At 41.0% G+C, this 23,377-nt stretch overlaps 1 protein-coding gene across 6 annotated transcripts in view; it reads right to left on the reverse strand.

The window, feature by feature from the left end:
• Window positions 1-23,377, reverse strand: part of SLC4A7 (solute carrier family 4 member 7) — a 124,327-nt gene that overhangs the window by 59,509 nt on the left and 41,441 nt on the right. For 5 of the 6 annotated variants that reach the window (XM_069561187.1, XM_069561186.1, XM_069561191.1 and 2 more), the window contains exons 2-6: window positions 21,914-21,995; window positions 13,025-13,171; window positions 6,291-6,429; window positions 5,580-5,740; window positions 2,161-2,349 (exon numbers count right to left, since the gene is read on the reverse strand). In XM_069561187.1, the coding sequence (XP_069417288.1) occupies window positions 2,161-2,349; window positions 5,580-5,740; window positions 6,291-6,429; window positions 13,025-13,171; window positions 21,914-21,995 (718 nt within the window). Of the gene's footprint in view, window positions 1-2,160; window positions 2,350-5,579; window positions 5,741-6,290; window positions 6,430-13,024; window positions 13,172-15,587; window positions 16,226-21,913; window positions 21,996-23,377 lie in introns of those variants that run through there. The other variant, XM_069561190.1, reaches the window with a different exon arrangement.

Below are 23,377 nucleotides of genomic sequence, written 5' to 3' on the forward strand. Positions count from 1 at the left end.
CTTACCAACAACAATGATAAGGAAGTCTAGAGTATTTCAAAAGGTCATGTATACTTATAGTTCAAACACCAGGTTATTTTAATGCAGAGTAGCTTAGTGGAACAATATTTTTTTTAGGAAGAGCATGAGAAATATAACAATCCCAACTGATCTAAGTCAGGGGTCCCAAACCTCTGGATTTAATGTCTGATGATCTGAGGTGGAGCTGATAGAGTAATAATAGAATTAAGAGTCACAATAAATGTAACATGCGTGAATCATCTCAGAAGCATCCTCAACCACCTCCCCAACCCTGGTCCATGGGAAAATTGTCTTCCATGAAACCAGTTCCCTGGTGCCTAAAATGTAGGGGACTGCTGATATAAGGAATAAAAACTACATGCCAAAATATCACACATATTAACTATTATTCCATAAACCACCACTATTTAGGTAAAAAATAAGCTAGATGCAGAAAAACTGTTAAAATTACAACTATAGTAATACAGCAAAACAAAAGAATGCCCATGCTAAAATGGCATCTACAAGAAAACAGCCAATGTCTTATGATTAAAAGGAACCAACTGACAACTGGAGGATAACCAGGAACCACTATGTACGGGGGAGGAGGATTGAATGTGGTCTCTCTGGGCAAACGAGTTCACTTTACTGAACTGGAAAATATGCAATACATGGCAAGATGAAAGAGCAGTGACATGGACGGCTTGCTTTCAAACTCAACCTAGGCCCGGAAGAGATTTCTTTTATTCTTAAGGTCCCTTGAAAATAGAAAGGCAGTCTTAAATAGATTAAAAAGAGTTTTAATGATCACATACTCAGAAGAAAATGGACTTAATTGTCTTAGGCTGAGCCACAGAAGGAGCCTGAGTACCACTCACTGTACATGTGGTGAGGCCTCCCCCGGGAGTGTGCCTGTAGCACCCAAGAGCCACACTCGTGTTTCAGAGACAGAAAGATGAGCGGAAAGGTTTGTGGCCCACCCCCCACTCCTCTTCCCCGTAACTCTCATGTGCCTTGGGTAACAGGGGCAGCTCGACACAGCAGTGACCCTGAGACAAACCCCAGTGCTCTATCACATCAGAGCCATTTCTGAGACCCTAAAAGAGCCACAGTGCCAGCAGGCCAGCTCTAAGACAGGACAGAGGGGAGCAGCTACCCCAACAGTCTCCCCACGTCCCCACAACCCACTGCTGAAGCGTGAGTGCACGTGGGTCTGTGCCACTCTCCGTGACTTGAAGACATCATACAATAGGAACAAGTACAAAAACCTTTTACAGATTAGGTCAATAAAAAGCTGGGAAAATTAAAAGCAAACCAGCTCCAAAATACTGTTTATACCCAGCAAGTATAGTCTACTCAGGAGAAAAAAAAAAAAACGTAGGAAAAATCTAATATTAAAGGTCCAAACACAAGACTTTGAATTTTCAAAAGATTAAACTAAATTTACAGATAGCAATTTACAGCTCTTATACCAACCATACAAGAATTCTTGAACAGAAACAAAAAAGCAAGGAGGAGAGTAATCAGGGTTACGTACAGTGTAGTGTCTGAAAGAAAATGAAAGTCGCTCAGTCATGTCCGACTCTTTGCAACCCCATGGACTATACAGTCCATGGAATTCTCTAGGCTAGAATACTGGAGTGGGTAGCCTTTCCCTTCTCCAGGAGATCTTCCCAACCCAGGGACAGAACCCAGGTCTCCCACATTGCAGACAGATTCTTTACCTGCTGAGCCACAAGGGAAGCCCAAGAATACTGGAGTGTGTAGCCTATCCCTTCCAGGGGATCTTCCTGACCCAGGAATTGAACTGGAGTCTCCTGCACTACAGGCAGATTCTTTACCAACTGAACTATGAGGGAAGCCTACAGTAGTGTTTAAATATTACCAATACTTCAATGTCCCATTTTAACAGAATAAATGCTTAATTTTCTCATCTAAGTAATTTCTACAGATAATTCTGCCACATTATAAAGACATTTCAGAAATGAAATACTTAAATGCACAAATACTACTATTATTTTTTGAAAGAAGAATTAAAAAGATAAAAGACCTACGTAATTATCTACAAAAAATGAGTTTCTTTTCCCAAATGCTAACTCTAACAAGCTGGAATGCTGTTAGTAAAGTGTTAGAAAAATTGGACACCACAACTTATCTCACCGTTCCTTTCAAGCAAGTGAGGGTCAGAATGTTTCTTGCCTATGTCTGCAAAAGATCGAACTAGGGGGATCCGGCTGGTGAACCTCTTCTCATTCTGATGGTGGTGCCTCTTTAGAAGGGCTTCTCTGACATTCTCTCTGATGGATTCGTCCAACTGGCCAGAGGCGATCATGTTGTCCAGTACCATATCTAGGCAAAGAAAAATACACAGATAACAATCGTTACTAAATAAAATTAGCACCTGGATGACTGTAACATATAATAAATGGTAAATGAAATCTTACCAGGAAAATATGACTCTTACATAGCTCTCAAAAGCATTATTCTCTTCTAACATTTAATAACGGATGCATAATGGTAAGTATGAACACTCTCTTCTAACATTTAATAACGGATGCATAATGGTAAGTATGAACACTATCCAACAAAAGTGAACATATTAATAGAGACTTTGATTTTAACAAATACTATCATTTACTAAAAAGCTACTGTTACACACCAAGAGCCTTCCTATATAGCTGAAGGTGCTTTACTGATACGTATATAATAAATTCCGTTAAACTGGATATTTAAATAATACTGGTTTCCTCAGAAATGAAGGAATTTTATGGCTTCATCTCATATTTTTCTCCAAAACTGTAGATGAATATCTGTACTCATTCATTCAATAATTAACTATTTACTGAGCACCTACTATGTGTTAGCAACACAGCAATTAACGAAGCAGACTGAGCTTCTGCTCTCACTCATCCAGAGGTAGAAAACCGGCAAGTAACCGAACAGATAAAATACGAAGTAGTAACTCTGTGGAAAATGTACGTATCAGGCTGTGAGGGGGTGTGGGGACATTTTATATGCTACTGTGCTGTCTGGACTATTTTTAATTTACAAAGTACACACTGATATAAATATTTTTTAACAGCGCCACTAACTTGAAGGAAGAGTCAAGCCTTCAAATCTGTAAGATTCCTCAGAGAAAAACTGTAAGGGATCCAACTAGCAGGTAAACTCTAACAGTAAGACCACAACCATATGCTGCCATCCATGTGAGAGCTGGACTATGCGTTTACTGAGATATACTGTATTATGTGGTCACCGGAAAGCCAAGGTAAGACATACTACATTCACCTAAATTTAGTATTTCTAATTCCCAAATCGCTTTCCTAGTCATTTATAGAGGGCAAGAAAGTTAAGGACTCTGATAACTTACAGGTTTGCAGCACAAGGTCAAATTAACAATCTGCTAACATCAAAGTATTTCCAGCCTGAGAAATTCTAACAAAGTTACGGTTCTCTTGAAAATCAAATACGATAGCTTTTTCTTTTTTATCGAGGTGACTATACTGGTAGTCAGTCCCACTATAAAGTTTATCACTACTGAACTTGATTTTGGCTTTGAGCAACTTCAGCTAGTGACCAGGTAGCTTCATCACAGCCACCTTTTTGCTCTCTCTCTCCATTTCCACTGGTGCCACCTGCCACACTTTAGGCTGCTGGCATTTCTTGCTGAGACATTCCGAGAGAATAAACAACCTCCTGGCTTCTAACCTGTTCTAACCCAAAGCCACCCTACCCCCCCTCCCAGAATAACCCTGCGGACACACACCGAGATCACTGTTGCTGTTCCGTCCTCAGCTGTGTCCGACTCTTTGTGACCTCACCGACTGTAGCCCACCACGCTCCCCGGTCCCTCACTATCTCCCAGAGTTTGCTCAAATTCATGCCCACTGAGTTGGTGATCCTATTCAACCATCTCATCCTCTGTCGCCCTTTTCTCCCTTTGCCTTCAATCTTTCTCAGCATCAGGATCTTTTCTAATGAGTCGGCTTTTCGCTTCAAGTGGCCAAAGTATCGGAGCTTCTGCATCAGTCCTTCCAGTGAATATTCAGGGGTTGATTTCCTTTAGGATTGACTAGTTTGATCTCCGTGCAGTCCAAGGGACTCTCAAGAGTCTACTCCAGCACCACACTTCGAAATTATCAATTTTTTGGCACTCAGCTTTCTTTATGGTCCAACTCTCACAGCTATACATGACTATTGGGAAAACCATAGCTTTAACTAGACGGACCTTTTCGGCAAAGCTTTCCTTCCAAGTAAACACACTTTAGTGTCATGGCTACAGTCACTGTTTGCAGTGATTTTGGAGGCTAAGAAAATCAAATCTGTCACTATCACCACTTTTTCCCCTTCTACTTGCCATGAAGTGGTAGGACCAGATGCCAAGATCTTAGTTTTCTGAATGTTGAGCTTTAAGCCAGCTTTTTTCACTCTCCTCTTTCACCCTCATCAAGAGGCTCTTTAGTTCCTCTTCACTTGCTGCCATTAGAGTGGTATCATCTGCGTATCTGCTGCTGCTGCCAAGTCACTTCAGTCATGTCTGACTCTGTGCGACCCCATAGACCGCAGCCCACCAGGCTCCGCCGTCCCAGGGATTCTCCAGGCAAGAACACTGGAGTGGGTTGCCATTTCCTTCTCCAATGCATGAAAGTGAAAAGTCAAAGTGAAGTCGCTCAGTCGTGTCCGACTCTTCGCGACTCCATGGACTGCAGCCCACCAGGCTCCTCCGTCCATGGGATTTGCCAGGCGAGAGTACTGGAGAGGGGTGCCATTGCCTTCTCCGTCTGTATATCTGAGGTTATTGATATTTCTCTTGGTGATCTTAAATTCAACTTGTGATTCATCCAGCCCAGCATTTCACATGTTGTACTCTGCATGTAAGCTAAATAAACAAGGTGAGAATATACAGCCTTGTTGTATCCTATTCCCAATACTGTACCAGTCAGTTGTTCCACATCTGGTAATATTCTCGTACTTAAAAATCACTGAAAACCAAAATGCTTATCAAATCAAACCCAATTTCTTAATCCAGTAATTCAAGGATAGTCGTAACTCACCTCTAATTTATTTTCCCGCAAATCTCAAGAAATCTGTACACTCACAGAGAACTGACCTTCCTGAGATCACACCTGTTGGTACTTTCCAGCCTTCTCTTCTTTCTCTTCCTCCTCAGAACACTGTCTTTCCTCTCACAACACCTTCCCCTTGCTGCCACGTGTTCACATTCTATGGATACGTTGTACAGTTAATGTACTTTCTAGGTCTCCCCAGATACCACGGTCCAGAAACAAGGAAACGAAAAGCTCCTTCCTCTGCACCGCCAAAGAACAGACTCCGGATCCTGCTTATGGCACGAGTCAGTCTTCTTGACACTGTAGCTACATCTGTCTCAGTCCATCTTTCAGACTCCAAACTTACCAGGGATAAAAAGGGTTATTTACGTCTATCTCTTCATACTGCCCTGCACAGAATGGAAGCTCAACATGAAACCATCAAATCAACGGCCTAGAATTCCACTTTGTTTTCCTTATTTATCTCAACTTCACTGCAATTTAAACATAAAGACGACACTTTGCTGTCACCTGCTATTTCATCGAGAGTGCTTGCTCTCATATCCAGCATGACTGTTCCATTTAAGATGCAACTTCTCAGCTCAAAAAGACTATGTAAAGACAGAGTTGCCACATAAGGTTTACTCCACCGGTCACCACCATCTTCAACGTCCTCTTCAAACTTCAGCCATCTGAAACGTATAATGTATACAGATATGTTACAAATAGTGGTGATTCTGTTAAATATGATAAATGCAAGCATGTTCTTCTAAAGAGAAAAAAAGATCACCATCACGAAAACAAAATTTTTCTACACACTTTTACAAATTAAGCTAATGGTCTGTAATGTTGAGAGTCACTAGATCTTGGCAGTTCCTCTTTCTATTCCAGCTACCACAACAGTAAGTCTATGGTAACAAACTCTGGAATTCCATCTTGTCAACTTCCAATCTTATTTTAAACTTTAAATATGCAAAATGTCTTCTCAGAGTTTTTCTCTAATTAAAGACATGAAAATCTACAGTTAACGTAATTCCTTTCATGTTCTATTACGGTATTAAGACTTATTTAATGAAACAAATTATGAGAATAAAGAGAAAAATTAAATACTGAATTTCTGGACACAAGGAAATTCTCTGCTCATTGTTTTAAAGCGTTGTGTGTCTCATAATTTCAATTTTATGTTTTCATTACTAAAAGAAAACAAGTAGCAGCAGGTGAAAGCGTCGAGAGCATCACCACCTGGCAGTTTCCTTCCATTCATACTCCTCTCCGTCTCTGTAGCAGAGCTCGTCCATCTCCGTGAAGAGGTCGTGGGGGATGTGGTCTTCATCGTCGTCCTCGGTGCCGAGAATGAACTGGACTCTCTGGGATGGCGTGTCTTGACAAAAATCAGAATTTAAAGACACACACTCAAAAATCTTCCTCAATTAATACAAAGGTCAATTAAATACAGAATTTCCAGAAGTGAGGAAATTCTCTACTCACTGTTTTCTTACAAATATCTTCCATTAAAACAAATTTCTTCTGATAATAATAAAACAATACAATTTAATAATAAAAATAATACCATTCTGAAAGGAAATAAGGGCCAACAATCTGGAACAAAACAATTTCACAGAAAGATCACCTCTACAGATGGAAAAGAAAAACCGTATGTTAAAGATAACTCACACTAATCATCAACAAACTTCTGTAAAAACAAAGTAAGCAACATCCAAAACCAAGAAAACACTCTGCATAAAAACAGGACTTTTCCCTCACCAAAAACAGACGGAAATGTTAGACAACATACAACATTTAAAATAGTTAATTAAAGTTCAAAAGTTAAAAAAAAAAAAATCCCTGAGTTCAAAAAAAAAAGAGAGAAAACGCAAAACTCCTTTTCTTACTATTATGGAAAAGCAAGTCTGCTTCTGAGGCCAGAGATGTAGGACAGGTCACTGCCACTCATGGCCTCTGAGTTTATCTGTGTGGTACAGGATTCCCAACCAAGAAATTAACATACATTCTAGCCCAGAACAGCTGAAAGCCCAGGGACTCCAGGATAAACACATAAGCATACAACAACAAGCATCAATTAAAAACAAAATCAAATTCTTCCAAATATGAGACAGGATGTCAAATTCAAATTTTACATCTAAGTAAGCAAACCTCCAGGAACTTAAAACCCCAACAGGGAAATTAAAACAGGTTACAAAGCAGATTAGAAGTAGCACTATTAAAGGAAAAGTCAGATGCAAGGAGGAGGTTATACGAAATGCATTAGTGACAAGACAAAAACACACGAGATTAAGAGACACAGAACACAGAGGAAGCTACTCAACAGGAAAAACACCGGAAAGAGGGAAACATGAACGGGGAAGAGGAGCACGGAATGCAAACCTGCACAGTGCGCACACGGCCTGGCTCCTCCCAGTGAAGGGATATTCTGGGGCCAACACACGGCAAAACCACGGTGACTGGACTCCTAACACCTGAGTCTTCCAACAGTTAGGTCTTACACATCTTTTGTAAATTTATCCCCAAATAGTCTTTCTGGTGCTACTGTGTCTGTATTTAGTTCATTTTCTGATTGCTCATTGCTCTTATACAGAAATACAGTTGATCTTGTACCCTGATTTTGTATCCTGCAACCTTGTTAAACTTACGTATTTTTGTAGCTTTGTAGATTGCTTAGGATTTGCTACATATGTGATTCTGTAATTGTGAATAAAGACAATTTTACATCTTCGATTATCTTCTGGATGTATCTCATTTCTCTCTTGCGACGTGTGCCAGTACCATGCTGAACAGAAGTGGCAAGAGAGGACAGCCTGCTTTTTCCCAATTCATGGGGAGAAAATTCAGTCTCCCACCCGCATTTCTAGAAGCTCCTATCACACTGAGGAAGTTTCCTAATATTCCTAGTATGTTAGGGGAATTTTATCATGAATGGGGGGTGGAATTTTTCTGTCTTATTGATATGATTACATAGGGTTTTTCTGCTTTACACTGTTAATAAGTTTACACTGATACAGATGTTTAAATTTTAAAAACGACCCTGAATTTCCACTTGTTTATCGATTTCCTATTGCTGCTATAGCCAACTGTCACAAATTCGGTGCCTTAAATAACATCAATTTACTCTCTTATAGTTGTGGAGACCACAGTCCAAAATGGGCTGTATGCAGGGCTAAAACCAGAGGGACGGCTCTTCCTGGAGGCTCCAGGTTCTGGAGGCTGCCTGCATTCCCGGGGTCTGCACCCCTCCCCACTGTATCAATACTACCACGGTCTGCTTTGATCTTCTGACTCCTTGTGATTAGATCTGGCCCATCTCCATTAATCCAGCAGGATCTCCACTACTCAGAATCCTTTAATTTAGTTACATTTGTAAATTCACCTTTGCTAAATAAGGTTGACACTCACAGACTTCGGACATTAGGGACGCAGACAAGGTGGGGGCCGCTACTCAGCATACTCTGTCATGATGGGTTAGCTCTCTTAAATATTGGTGGGAAAAGGATGTGTTTATTTTCTTAAGGACTTCTGAATCTACATTTGTGAGAAACAATTAGTGTGCAGTTTTATTCTCTTATAACATCTTTATCAAGTTTTGGTACCAGGGTAATGCTGGCTTCACAAGATGACTGGGAAGTGAGGAAGTTTTCTAATATTCCTAGTTTGTAATTCCTAGTTTTGTCATCTTTAATAATCAGGCAGAGTTTGTGTTATTTCTTACTTTTATATGTTGCTATGTACGGAGGAGAAAATTTTCATCATGGGAATATCTGAGACTACAAATTCAATTTCTTTTTCTACATGTAGGGTAATTCAAGTTACCCATTTCTGCTTAATAGCATGTAATCCTAAGAAACTTCCTCATTTAATCTGAAGTATCAATTTTGTTGGCATAGAACCATTCATAATACTCCCTCCTTAATCTGTAGAATCTGTACTGAAAATTTCTACTGCTGGTCATTTGTATCTTTTTTCCTCTGACATGATCAGTCTGGCTATTCAGATTTATCAATTTTATTGATCTTTTCAAAGAACCAGATTTCAGTCTGATTGACTTTTGCTAATACTGGTCTAATTTTTGTTTAATTCATTTTTGCTCTCATTTCAATGATTTCCTTATTTTGGTTTAATTTGCTCTGCTTGTTCCTTTAATTTCTTAAGTTACAAGCTTAAATCACTGATTAGGTCTTTCCTTTTTTCTAATATAAAGATAAAATGCTATACATTTTTCTCTAAGCACTGCTTCAGCTACACCTGACAAATTTCAAAATACAGACATCCTCACTTTGCAGAGAGCCATGCTAAATGAAACCTGTGCATGTCAAAACTATGTCCTCACTTTGAAGGATGTCCTCTCAGTTACTGCCTATACTGGGTTTTCATTTTCATGAATTCAAGATACTTTCTGACTTCTACTGTGATTGCATTTAACCCATGAGTTACTGAGAAGCTTTGCATTTAATTTCCAAATATCTGGGTATTTACCTCAGTATGTTTCTAGTTTAATTCTATTGTGGTCAGAGAATATACTTTCAGTCTTTTCAAATGTGCTGACTTGTTTTATGGCCTAGAACGTGATCTTGGTAAATCTTCAATATGCACTTGCAGAGAACATGCATTTTGCTGTGGTTGAGTTCTATGCACGTGACTATCAGCCTGGCAGTGTTACGTAGGTTTTCCACATCCTTACTGATTTTTTGTTCACTTGTTTTATCCATTACTGAGGAAGGAAAGTTGTTATTTCCAACTACACTTGTCAATTTCTCGCTTTCCAATTTTATCAGTTTTTGCTTCATGGGTTTTGAAGCTATGTAGGACTGGTACATCTTGGTTTCAGCAGTTTGATAATTGTGACTTTGGGTGGTTTTCTTCGTGTTTCTTCTCCTTGGGCTTTGCTGAACTCCTTGGACCCGTGAGTTCAGAGTTTTAATTACGTTTGGAAACTTTTCTGGCACTCCAACTATATATATGTTAGACTACCTGAACTGATATTGTCTGACAAATTACTGATGCTGTTTATTGGTTTTTCAGCTTTTTTTCTGTTTCATTTTGATTAGTTTCTATCACAATCTCTTCAAAAATCACTAATCTTTCTTGTTCTGTGATGTCAAATCATCTGTTAATCTTATCTGCTGTACTATTCATTTCAAATATGGTATTTTTCATGTGCAGAAGTTCCATTTGGGGCTTTCATATGTTTCAGCCTCCCTCCTCATCAGTCTGTTTTTCTCCCCCCCTCTGATCCTATAAAGAGCATTTATTATACTGCTGTAACACGCTTGCTTTAGAATTCCATCCAGTCTGTCGTTTCTGGATCTGTTCCTACGGATTCAGCTTTCTCTTGGTTATGCCTACTTTCCTACTTCACTATATTTCAAATAAGCTGTGAATGTCAGATATTGTGCACTTCACACGGTTAAATGCTAGGTTTTACTGTATTTCTTTTAGTAGTACTAGAGTTTGTTCTGACATGCAGAAACTTTAAGGTCAATTCAATTCTTTCAAGACCTGCTTTAAAAAATTTTTTATAGTAGATTCACTGCAGTCTTGAGTGTAAACCTCAGTCAATACCCTTCTGAGGCCTCTGCCCTCAGGGCGGTGGGAACACACCTGTGCCCAGTCCTCGCGTGGAATCCAGGATCTACTTCCTGCGCCTGCTTTCTGCTGGTCGTCGGCAAGCCCCAGACAGTTTTCCGCCACACACACACCCAGGCGAGTATTCAGCCGAAGACTGAACAGTGCCCTTCTTCAGACCTTTGGAGCCCTCTAGGTGCGGCTCTCTATTCTCTGGCGCTCTACATCTTAAATGCTACCATTGGAGGCCTCCCCAGTCCCAGCCTACCTCCTCAACCCTGAGAGCTGCGAGGTTCTGCCCCCGCTCCTCATGTGGCAGCCTGGGAACCACCTAGCTTGATGAGCTCAGGAACCACAGGGCCCATCTCACCGCTTCCCCTCTCACAGAGCTCAGTGTCCTATGCTGCCTGCTGTCCAGCGTCTGAAAATTACTATTTCAAACACTCTGTGCAGTTTTCTAGCTATTTAAAATTGGAATGCAAATTCAATTCCTATTATTCCATCATGTCCAAAAGAAGCAGATCAGCATAATCTCTTTTTAGAGAGTCAGGGGAGGAAAGAAGCCACTTCATTCACAGCCATTTCTAGGATACAGACTGGCAGTTGAAACCAAAATAAACCCACTTCTGTGACATAAAACTTTTCTAGGCATAATAACTCCATGAAAATGTTACAAATATTTTCTCCACCAAATATATTTTTCAAACCACTATATATAGACTTCAAATATAGACTCAGCTTGAAAGTTTATTAAATCGCCTAGCCAAGTGAACATATAAACATAATTTAGTAAAAAAACTTTTCTATTAAAAAATATTGTACACCTTTTTACTCGGAATGAAATAAAAAAGCATGTTCATCTACTCACAAAGTAAAATACTCTAAGCTGGATGGATCATCACATGGAATAGCAGAATACTTGCTCAGTCACATCTGACTCTCTGCCACGCCAAGGACTGTATGGAGCCTGCCACGCTCCTCTGTCCACTGGATTCTCCAGATGAGAATATCGGAGTGGGTTGCCATTTCCTTCTCCAGGAGGGTGTTCCGACCCAGGGACTGAATTCATGTCTCCTGCTTGGCAGGTAGATTCTCTACCATTGAGCCACCTGGGAAGCCCAGCAAGACACTTCTCCGCTACCAACAGCATTGAGCCTTTCTGAAATGAGCATCGACTTTCCCTTTGCTAGTGACCTTATCTTTTGTTGCTATGCAACCCCTTAATATTGATACAGTTTATCAGGCTGCCAGTATCTCTTAGGACTGGTGAGAGATGCCCATCATGTAGCCTCTCTAAGTTGAGGCTTATCCATCTATACAATGAAAACAATAATACCAATCTTTAGTTTTTTTAAGTGATGAGAAGATTAAATCAAAGGGCATATGTCAAGGGCTTAGTGGAATACTTCACAGAAAGAGCAGTTAGCATTTTACTAGGCCATAAGTATTTCCCTTCCTTCAGTCATGACATAAGCTGTATAACACACAATAATTCTTTCACTCTTTGACAAAACCTTTTTTTAGCGTAGCACACAAGTGCCCATGGGGTGCAGCTCAGTTGGCTCCTGAGAGCACACACACAGGACCTATGGTGTACACAGCCACGAGGGCCATGATGTCCTCAAAAGCCACGGACGCCCTGGCTGCCGGCTGCGCACGTCTGAGGCCCCTGCTCAGGCTGCACAGCCACTCTTTCCGGTTCTCGCCTCTCCAGCTCTCACGGCCACTTAAATCACTAGCTATCATTATTATCAGATGTTATTAATTTTCTTTTCTCTACTATATGCCTTTTTTCCTTTGTAAGATTCCCAACATTTACTGTGTCTGCTGGCACTTCTTCATTGCGCTGCTCTCAAACAAAAAGTCTTGTCTTTCTAAAGATATACTATCTAATCAAAGCACGCTTTTTTTTTTTTTTTCACAGAAAACCAAGTAATCCAGCGTAGGATAAAATCTTCTGGTCAAAAAATGTACTTAAAAATGAAAACTCTTAAAAATTTCAATCTCTTCCAGGAGCCTAAGGATTCCAGATATTTTGTTCATTGCATATGTAAATAACAAAACATATAATACAGAAAAGGAAAGAGAAACCCTCCTAAACTGAATTTGAAGTGCCAACACTCAGCATTTACAGTTCCAAGGCTAGAATACAATAAAGAAACCAAAATCCCTTACTTTTTTCACCCATCTCAAGTAGATCTTAAGCTATAAACTAAGCACTTTTCTTAAAGAAAAAAAATTCTTACTTCAATTACTATTCTTCAATGCATATAATGTCTAAATTATTATAGAAATATGATTTTTAAAAGGAAATGTTTATTTAAAAATAAAATTTCCAGGAAAGAACCTTAAAGCATTGGTGAAGAACTTCCCAGGAAAGAACTTCCCACTTCTCTTACCATAAGAAGGAGACTCCCGTCCATCCTCTCTGTCCGAGTCCTTGTCTTTCCTCCTCCGGTGGTGATGCTTGTGTCCGCGATGCCTGTGACGCCGGCGACTCTCTTTACTAAACGGGACGTGAACACCGATGTATACAGCTCGATGGCCTGGTAAGACGTTCAGAAACGTTACTAGCAGGCCTCATTTCACAGTCACCCTGCTTTTTACAAACTGAAGGTTTGTGGCAACCTTGCACTGAGCCAACCTATGGGCACCATCTCCCCAACAGCACCTCTCCGGACTCCCTCTCCGGTCAGCCTTTGGTAGTAACTCTGGCAATGGTTCAAGCTTCTCCGCTAGTGTTATATTTATTATGGCGATCTGTGATCAGTGGTCTTTGCTGTGGTCACTGCGACTCTTTGAGGGCGCCACAAGCCATGCCCCGCACAGGACGGCAAGCTTCCTTGGTAAATGTGTGTGTCCTGAGGCTCCGCGGTGACCCTTCCCCCACCCCGCGCCTCCTCGGGCCTCCCTGTTCCCTGAGACAGAGCGAGGCTGGAAACAGGCCAAGCAACAGCCTTACAACAGCCTCCAAGGAGTCGAGTGAAAGAGTCACATGTCTCTTACTTCAAATCGGAAGTTAGAAATAATTAAGCTCAGTAAGGAAGGCATGTTGAAAACCAAGAGAGGCCTAAAGCCAGGCCTCTTGTGCCAAACTGCCAAGAAGTGGATACAAAAGAAAGTTCTTGAAGGAAATTGAAAATGCTACTCTAGTGAACACACAAATGATAAGAAACTGAAATGACCTTACTGTTGATATGGAGAAAGTTTTAGTGGTCTGGACAGGATGTAGATGAGACAGCTTTCTGAAGAAGATCCCAACTTGGACTTTCACAGCTAGAGGGAGTCAGTACTTGGTTTCAAAGCTTCAGAGGATTGGCTGACTCTTTAATGCAGCTGGTGACATGAAGCTGAAACCGATGCTCTTTTACCATCTGAAAGCCTACGGCCATTTCTTTTATTCATTCTCTTTAACTCTAGCTGACTTATAACAGCATGCTAGTCTCAGCTGTACAGCTTCAGATTCTCTCCCATCATAGGTTTCACGGAGCCTAGATGGCAGCACGCCAGCTGACAACACACTCTGCTGCCGCTGCTGCTGCTGCGTCGCTCCAGTCGCGTCTGACTCTGTGCGACCCCACAGACGGCAGCCCACCAGGCTCCCCCGTCCCTGGGATTCTCCAGGCAAGGACACTGGAGTGGGTTGCCATTTCCTTCTCCAATGCATGAAAGAGAAAAGTGAAAGTGAAGTCGCTCAGTCGTGTCCAACTCTTAGCGACCCCATGGACTGCAGCCCACCAGGCTCCTCCATCCATGGGATTTTCCAGGCAAGAGTACTGGAGTGGGCTGCCATTGCCTTCTCTGGACAACACACTTTACTAAACATTTTAAGCCCACTGTTGAGATCTACTGCTCAGAAAAAAATCACTTTCAAAATATGACTGTTCATTCACACAACATCTGGACACCCAAGAGCGCTGGTGGAGATGGACAAAGAGGTTAATGGTATTTTCATGCCTGGTAACACAACATCCATTCTGCAGCTCATGAGTCAAGCAGTCATTTCAACTTTCGAGTCTTATTATTTAAGAAATATATTTTCTAAGGCTACAGTCACCATGGGTAGTGATTCCTCCAATAAATCTGGGCAAAATCAATTGAAAACCTTCTGGAAAGGATTCACCGTTCTAGCTGCCATGAGGAACATTCAAGATTCATGGGAAGAGGTCAAAGTATCAACATTAAGAGAGGAGTTTTTGAAGAAGTTGACTCCCACCCTCCCGGGTGACTTTGAGGGGCTCGAGCCTCCAGCAGAAGAAGGCACTGCAGATGCGGTGGAGACAGCAGAAGAGTAGGTTTAGCAGTGGAGCCGGGAGACGGGAGCGAACCGCTGCGCCTCCGGGCAGAGTCTGAAGGAACAAAGGCCTGCTTCCTACTCATGAGGAAAATGAGCGGTTTCTTTGGATGAAACCCACTTCAGCGAAGCTGCTGTGAAGCTGTTGAAATGACAACAGAGGAACTGGAGGACTCCATCAACTTATTTGATAAAAGTAAAAGGGCTTGAGAGGACTGACTCTAATTTTGAAAGACATTCTACTATGGGTCAGATGCTATCACAGTACTGCAGGGTACAGAGAAATCATCTGTGAATAATCAAGGTGGCAGACTTTATTGTTGTCTTATTTTAAGAAATTCATCCCAACCTTTAGCAACCACCACCCTGATCAGCCAGCAGCCACCAACATCAAGTCCAAACCCTCTGCCAACAAAAAGATTATGACACATTGAAGGTTTAAGTGATGGTTAGCATTTTTTAGCAATAAAGTATTTTTTAAGTTAAGGCCAGAGAAGGCAATGGCACCCCACTCCAGTACTTTTGCCTGGAAAATCCCATGATGGAGGAGCCTGGTAGGCTGCAGTCCACGGGGTCGCTAAGAGTCAGATACAACTGAGCAACTTCACTTTGACTTTTCACTTTCATGCACTGGAGAAGGAAATGGCAACCCACTCCAGTGTTCTTACCTGGAGAATCCCAGGGACGGAGGAGCCTGATGGGCTGCCGTCTATGGGGTCGCACAGAGTCCGACACGACTGAAGTGACTTAGTGGTAGTAGTAGTAGTAAGTTAAGGCAGATACTTTGCTTTTTAGACATAATGTTATTGCACATTTAATAAACTATGATATAGCATGAACATAACCTTTATATGCACTGGGAAACCAAAAAAATTACTGTGACTCACTTTAAGTGGTCTGGAACCAAACTTACAGTATCTTCAAGTATTGCCAGTATTAGGTTTCCAAAACAGGGAAAAGGAATATAAACAAAAGAATACCAAATTCTACTTTGATGAAAAAGCATTTCATACAAGTTCATGTAAATAACAATGTTAGTCTCTTGTTGCTTCTCTTATTTTACAGAGCACTACATAAAATATTACATCAAAGGCTAATGCCATCGACTACCAAGCATACTAGATATACATATGTAAGCATGCTAGATATACATATATAAGCATACTAGATATACATCTAAGTATACTAGATATTCTGTAAGTATTCATGTGCAAGTTTGAAAAGAAATTTTGAGAAAGAAGACCTTGGCCCACCTGAAATCATATTATGTAGACATCAATGTTTTCATTTACAGTCAATCCTACTTAGTAGAGGCCCTTAAGATATGCTTTAATAATGATTATTCACAAATGGATAGTGGTAAATATTTATTAAGTTTTGAAAATCTCAAATTAGTAAGGTCCAAACTAATGAGAGATACATTAAGTTTAAACAATCCAAATACTCTAATTAAAGGGTGGAAATTGTCAGACTGGATTTAAAAGCAATAAAATAAGGTTATAATATACTGTTAGAATAGAAAAAGCTACTTCTGATGTTGCATTATCCTAGTTTTGTATTCGGACCAAAAAACAGTTATGAACAACAAGGTCCTATATATCACAAGGAACTATGCACAATATCCAGTCACAAACTATAATGGAACAGAATATACATTAAAGGAGAATGCACGTATGTGCACAACTGAGTCACTCTGTTGTACAGCAGAGATTGGCACAACACTGCAAACCAACTATATACGTCCATGAAAAAATTAAACTTAAAAAAGTGATGAAAGGCAGTCCCTGGTCTTTGCGCACTAAATGAAACTCAATCAGGCCAGTCGACAGCTCACAGCATTATATCCAACACTGAGAAGGAGAAACTTGGTTTCTTAAATTGCTCAAAGTTCCTGTGTAAAGTTGTGATAGGGGAAAGGGGAAAGCCTAACTCATCCGCAGCTGTGCAAAACCCATCTGGCAGAGAGCTGCTTTCTCTACAACATAAAATGGTGAATGTTGAAATATAAACTGTTCAGGGCATTCTTTTTCTAATAATTTCTGTAAGATGGTCATAAAAAAAAACACAAGCAACTCAAGATCTTTATTTTTAGATGAGATTTGAAAGTAATCAATTCTCATTACTCATGGATTCTGCATTTGTAAATATGCCTACCCACTAAAATTTATTTGTAATCCCAAAACAATACTCATGGTGATTTCTCAGTCATTTACAAATATGCACAGAGTAAAAAGAATCTGAGTTGCCTGACACATATGTTCAATTATTATAAAAAAATTATCAGAAAAATCCCAAATGAAAGCATACAAATATAATGATTGTATGATGACAGATGGTAACTAGACTTATCATGGTGATCAATTTGTAATGAGTCAGCTCAGTTCAGTCGCTCAGTCGTGTCTGACTCTTTGCGACCCCATGGATCCCAGGCTTCCCTGTCCATCACCAACTCCAGAAGCTTACTCAAACTCACATCCATCAAGTCGGTGATGCTATCCAACCATTTCATCCTCTGCCGTCCCCTTTTCCTCCTGCCTTCAATCTTGCCCAGCATCAGGGTCTTTTCCAATGAGTGAGTTCTTTGCATCAGGTGGCCAAAGTATTAGTTTCAGCTTTAGCATCAGTCCTTCCAACGATTATTCAGGGCTGATTTCCTTTAGGTTTCACTGGTTGGATCTTCTTGCAATCAAGGGACTCTCAAGAGTCTTCTCCAATACCACAGTTCAAAAGTATCAATTCTTCAGCACTCATCTTTCCTTACAGTCCAACTCTCACTTCCATACATGACTACTGGAAAAACTATAGCTTTAACTAGACAGACTTCTGTTGGCAAGGTAATGTCTCTGCTTTTTAATATGCTGTCTAGGTTGGTCATAGCTTTTCTTCCAAGGAGCAAGTATCTTTTAATTTCATGGCTGCAGTCACCATCTGCAGTGATTTTGGAGCCCCCCAAAATAAACTGTTTCCATTGTTTCCCCATCTATTTGCCATGAAGTGATGGGACCGGATGCCATGACCTTAGTTTTTTGAATACTGAGTTTTAAGCCAGGTTTTTCACTCTCCTCTTTCACTTTCATCAAGAGGCGCTTTAGTTCCTCTTCACTGTCTGCCATAAGGGTGGTGTCATCTGCATATCTGAGGATATTGATATTTCTCCTGGCAATCTTGATTCAGCTTGTGCTTCATCCAGCCCAGCGTTTCTCATGATGTACTCTGCATAGAAGTTAAACAAGCAGGGTGACAATATACAGCCTGACATACTCCTTTCCCAATTTGGAACCACTCTGTTGTTCTATGTCCAGTTCTAACTGTTGCTTCTTGACCTGCATACAGATTTCTCAGGAGGCAGATGGGTGGTCTGGTATTCCCATCTCTTGAAGAATTTTCCATAGCTTGTTGTGATCCATAGGGTCAAACGCTTTGGTGTAGTCAATAGGGCAGAAGTAGATGTTTTTCTGGAACTCTCTTGCTTTTTCAATGATCCAATGGATGCCGGCAATTTGATCTCTGGTTCCTCTGCCTTTTCTAAATCCAGCTTGAACATCTAGAAGTTCATGGTTCATATACTGTTGAAGCCTGGCTTGGAGAATTTTGAGCATTACTTTCTTTGCTAGCGTGTGAGATGAGTACAATTGGGTGGTAGTTTGAATATTGCCTTTCTTTGGGACTGGAATGAAAACTGACCTTTTCCAGTCCTGTGGCCACTGCTGAGTTTTCCAAGTTTGCTGGCATATTGAGTGCAGCACCTTCATGGTATCATCTTTTAGGATTTGAAATAGCTCAACTGGAATTCCATCACCTTCACTAGCTTTGTTCGTAGTGATGCTTCCTAAGGTCCTCTTGACTTTGCATTCCAGGATGTCTGGCTCTAGGTGAGTGATCACACCATCCTGGTTATCTGGGTTATTAAGATCTTTCTTGTATAGTTCTTCTATGTATTCTTGCCAACTCTTAAAATCTTCTGCTTCTGTTAGGTCCATACCATTTTTGTCCTTTATTGTGCCCATCTTTGTATGAAATGTTCTGTTGGTATCTCTAATTTTCTTGAAGAGATCTCTAGTCTTTCCCACTCTATTGTTTTCCTCTATTTCTCTGCACTGATCACTGAGGAAGGCTTTGTTTTCTCTCCCTGCTATTCTTTGGAACTCTCCATTCAAATGGGTATATCTTTCCTTTTCTCCTTTGCCTTTAGCTTCTCTTTTTTTCTCAGCTATTTGTAAGGCCTCCTCAGACAGCCGTTTTGCCTTTTTGTGCTTCTTTTTCTTGGGGATAGTCTTGGTTACTGCCTCCTGTACAATGCCATGAACTTCCGTCCATAGTTCTTTAGGCACTCTATCAGATCTCATCCTGGAACCTACTTCTCACTCCCACTGTATAGTCGTAAGGGATCTGACTTAGGGCATACCTGAACGGTCTCGTGGTTTTCCCCACTTTCTCCATTTCCCTCTGAATCTGGCGACACATCAAATCACTGTGACGGGCACCAGGCACTAACAGTGCTGTGGGCCAGTTAAGCGTCAATAGAAGATTCATTTAAAAAATTACAGAGTTTCTTTGGGGGATGATGAAAATATTCTGGAAATAAAGGTTTGATGGTTGCACAATATAGTGAATATTCTAAAAAAGCACTTTTAAATGGCAAATTTTACATTATGTTGAATTATACTGCAATTAAGAAAAATGAAAAAAAAAAAGCATAAAACTCAGTGATCTTACAGTTTATTTTAGTGAAACTATTTTCTTCTGAATACTGTCCAAAAGTGGAAATTAAAGTATCACTGCGCAGTGTGAGTTACAAAGTTGTTAATCCAATTAGTTCTAATGGGTTTTGGCATACAAGGCCCCACACCCCAAGATAAAAATGAATTCTGAGCTGGAAACTTAGAAAGACTAGATGAAATAAGTAACAATATGCTAGAATCCAGAGACTGGGAGATGGAGCCTTACTATTTTTCCTGCTTTTACTGTCTCCTTTCGTGTTCTCCATCACAACTTTATTTCATCAAAGCCCTATTCAGTGAGACTCTGAGATAAACCTACTCTCTCCCTCATACCTTATAGTGAAATTTAAAGATGTGCAAAGGATGAAGAGTGAAAGGCCTGGGTTACCAAAGGGGCCAGGACCACAGCCAAGTGGCTCTCTTCACTCTCTGGATCTCACCTGCATGGGGGGTGACAGCCAAGTGGCAGACCACGTGGGTCACGGTACACCTGAACTAAAAAAATTATTGCTGAAAATGTTAACCTCTCCAGTGCTTGCAATTTACAGAATCAAGCTTCTAGGTAAATCAAAGTCTCTGCAGAAGCCCTCGCAAGCCTAAACTTTTAAAGTCAATTTTGAAAGACGCGTTTTGTCCATCTCAGGAAGTAAACGTACAGAACACTTACTTGGGTCTCTTTCCAACTCTTTTTGTAAAGCAATGGCTCCATTCAGCTGAAGACTTCAACCTAAAAGTGTAGGTCTCAATATCGGAACGAAATGATTAAACTATAATTTCTTTTTTAATGTAGGTCTCAAAAAGACCCCAAAATAAATCTATCAAAATTTATGATCTACATAAAAAGCTATGATCACCACCGTAGCCTGTGTTCAGGGTTAACATCACCAACAGTAGTGCGCTGGTCTCACCTGTCCACAGGGGAGAGAGGCCATCACACGTGGCACGCTGCCCACACACCTATGACCTATGAGAGTATCACGTCACAGTAGGACATTACACAAACCCACATTCTGGGATGTTCTACTAGTAACTATTACTCTTCCAAAGTGGCAAGGTTATGGAAAATGGGGAAATTTCTTCATTTTCATAAACTTATGCTTAAATAAAACGTTAACATTAGAAAAAGCTGTATATACAGGGGACACCATGTACTATCCTTGCAAGTCTTCTGTGACTTTTAAAATTATTTTGGAAAAAAAGGAAAGAAAGAAAAACAAAACCATTTGTCAGGACTTCTTCCTGCTCAGGGAAAATGAAGTGTGAAGTCGCTCAGTCGTGTCCGACTCTTTGCAACTCCATGGACTATAGCCTACCAGGCTTCTCCCTCCATGGGATTCTCCAGGCAAGAGTACTGGAGCGGGTTGCCATTTCCTTCTCCAGGGGATCTTCCCGACCCAGGGATCGAACCTGGGTCTCTGGCATTCCAGGCAGACGCTTTAACCTCTGAGCCACTAGGGAAGCTCAGGAAAAACAGACTGGCAAATAACTGATTTGCTACATAATTCTATGCTGAGGTTTTAATAAGTATTTTAAAAGGCTGATTAACAGACCCATAAAATGAACATTTAGATGACACCAGTGATAACTGTGGCTTATTATTCTGGCACATTATATTTTGCTCTTAATTCAAGTTACCCAGGTTGTTAGACAGAGAAGGCAATGGCAGCCCACTCCAGTACTCTTGCCTGGAAAATCCCATGGACGGAGGAGCCTGGTAGGCTGCAGCCCATGGAGTTGCTGCGAGTCTGACACGACTAAGCAACTTCACTTTCACTTTTCACCTTCATACATTGGAGAAGGAAATGGCAACCCATGCCAGTGTCCTTGCCTGGAGAATCCCAGGGATGGGGGAGCCTGGTGGGCTGCCGTCTATGGGGTCACACAGAGTCAGACACGACTGAAGCGACTTAGCAGCAGCTTGTTAAAAAAAAAAAATTTAAAGAATTAACTGATTTTATAATTGTGGCATTCGATTTCCAAGGTAAGTAATGGTGACCATTAGTAAAATTTGAAAATCATTCTGATATTTATGTTTCAAGGAATGTTCTCTTTGTAGATACAGGTAGTGGTTGCACAGGTTTTTGCAATATATTCTTTAAACTATGTTTAGAAAAATTAAACTATGTTCAGAAAAGTGTTGAACACTCTTATAAATGAATGCTCTACAGCAACAACAACAATAGTTTCAACAAATAAGTAAAACTTAAAGGACACTAACAGACACTCAGTAGTAATTTATATTGCTAAACAAAAGTTACTTTAAACAAACTTACTCTCTAGTTCTTCTTTTTCAAACTTGGTGTTCACAGTTGAGCTGGTTTTGCCAAGATCCACAACAGCTTCTTCATCAGGACCCTAAAAAGAAATTATTCTCATTCATTCATGAAATCAATATACACCGAGGGCCTACTGCTAGGTGTGTTATTTGAGACGGCCAGAAATATGTAACAGAGGACCTTCCTGTCAACCGAATTCATACTGTGGCTAACTACATTCTTTTAAAAGTATGTTTATAGGCTTTTTTTTTTAATCCACAGAAGACCATTTAAAGTCTCATGGAAAGAACTGAAATGACAAAGATTTTCTGGGCTTCCATGGAAATTACTAAGTAACTGGTACACATATTCACTTCAGTGGAATGACTCTCAGAAATTAGAAGTTAATCAGAAATTACAGAAAATCTGGCTTGAGGGAAACCCTTAGATATCAATATAGAACACTTTTTTTTTTTTGCTTTTAGGTATTCTAGACAGAAAGAATCCCACTTAAATCACCTATATTAGTACTAGATACTGGATTATGGTTAAATGTACAATGGTCAAAAATAAGTCCATAGACTTAACATGTTTCACTTTCAATTGTAAATCACTAAGAACCAAAGTTGTAAGAACTTTTTTTTTGTCTACAAAGGAAAAGCCAAACTCAAATTTTAGCCTCTAAGGACAGTCCACCTTTGAGCTGTGAACAGTTTTGTTCCACTTTTCTGCTCAACAAAAAGACTAACCATATTCACTGTAATACATCACACAGACTATTCTTAAAAGAGAATTTCAGCTTTACTGTCGCTTCTCGACTAACTTAACTTTCAAAGGAACACGATAGAATACTCATAAACTACTTATCATGAACTCAGTGTGCACAAGATCCTGTGTCACTGGCTCAGACAGATGGCAGAAGCCCCTTCCCCCTACAGGTGAGCTCCACAGCCCCCCAGACCTCCAGGCACAGCTCCAGTGAGGCCCACAGTGCACCCCCACTCCACGGCCCCCCAGACCTCCCGGCACAGCTCCTGAGGGCCACAGTGCACCCCCACTCCTCGGCCCCCCAGACCTCCCGGCACAGCTCCTGAGGGCCACAGTGCACCCCCACTCCTCGGCCCCCCAGACCTCCCGGCACAGCTCCTGAGGGCCACGGTGCACCCCCACTCCACGGCCCCCCAGACCTCCCGGCACAGCTCCTGAGGGCCACAGTGCACCCCAACTCCTCGGCCCCCCAGACCTCCCGGCACAGCTCCTGAGGCCCACAGTGCACCCCCAATCCAAAGCACCCCAGACCTCCCGGCACAGCTCCTGAGACCCACAGTGCACCCCCACTGCTCGGCCCCCCAGGCCTCCCGGCACAGTTCCTGAGACCCACAGTGCACCCCCACTCCACAGCACCCCAGACCTCCCGGCAGAGATCCAGTGAGGCCCACAGTGCACCCCCACTCCACGGCCCCCCAGACCTCCTGGCACAGC

The sequence above is a fragment of the Ovis canadensis genome, chromosome 19 (genome assembly GCF_042477335.2).
Source record: "Ovis canadensis isolate MfBH-ARS-UI-01 breed Bighorn chromosome 19, ARS-UI_OviCan_v2, whole genome shotgun sequence".
Taxonomy (NCBI): domain Eukaryota; kingdom Metazoa; phylum Chordata; class Mammalia; order Artiodactyla; family Bovidae; genus Ovis; species Ovis canadensis.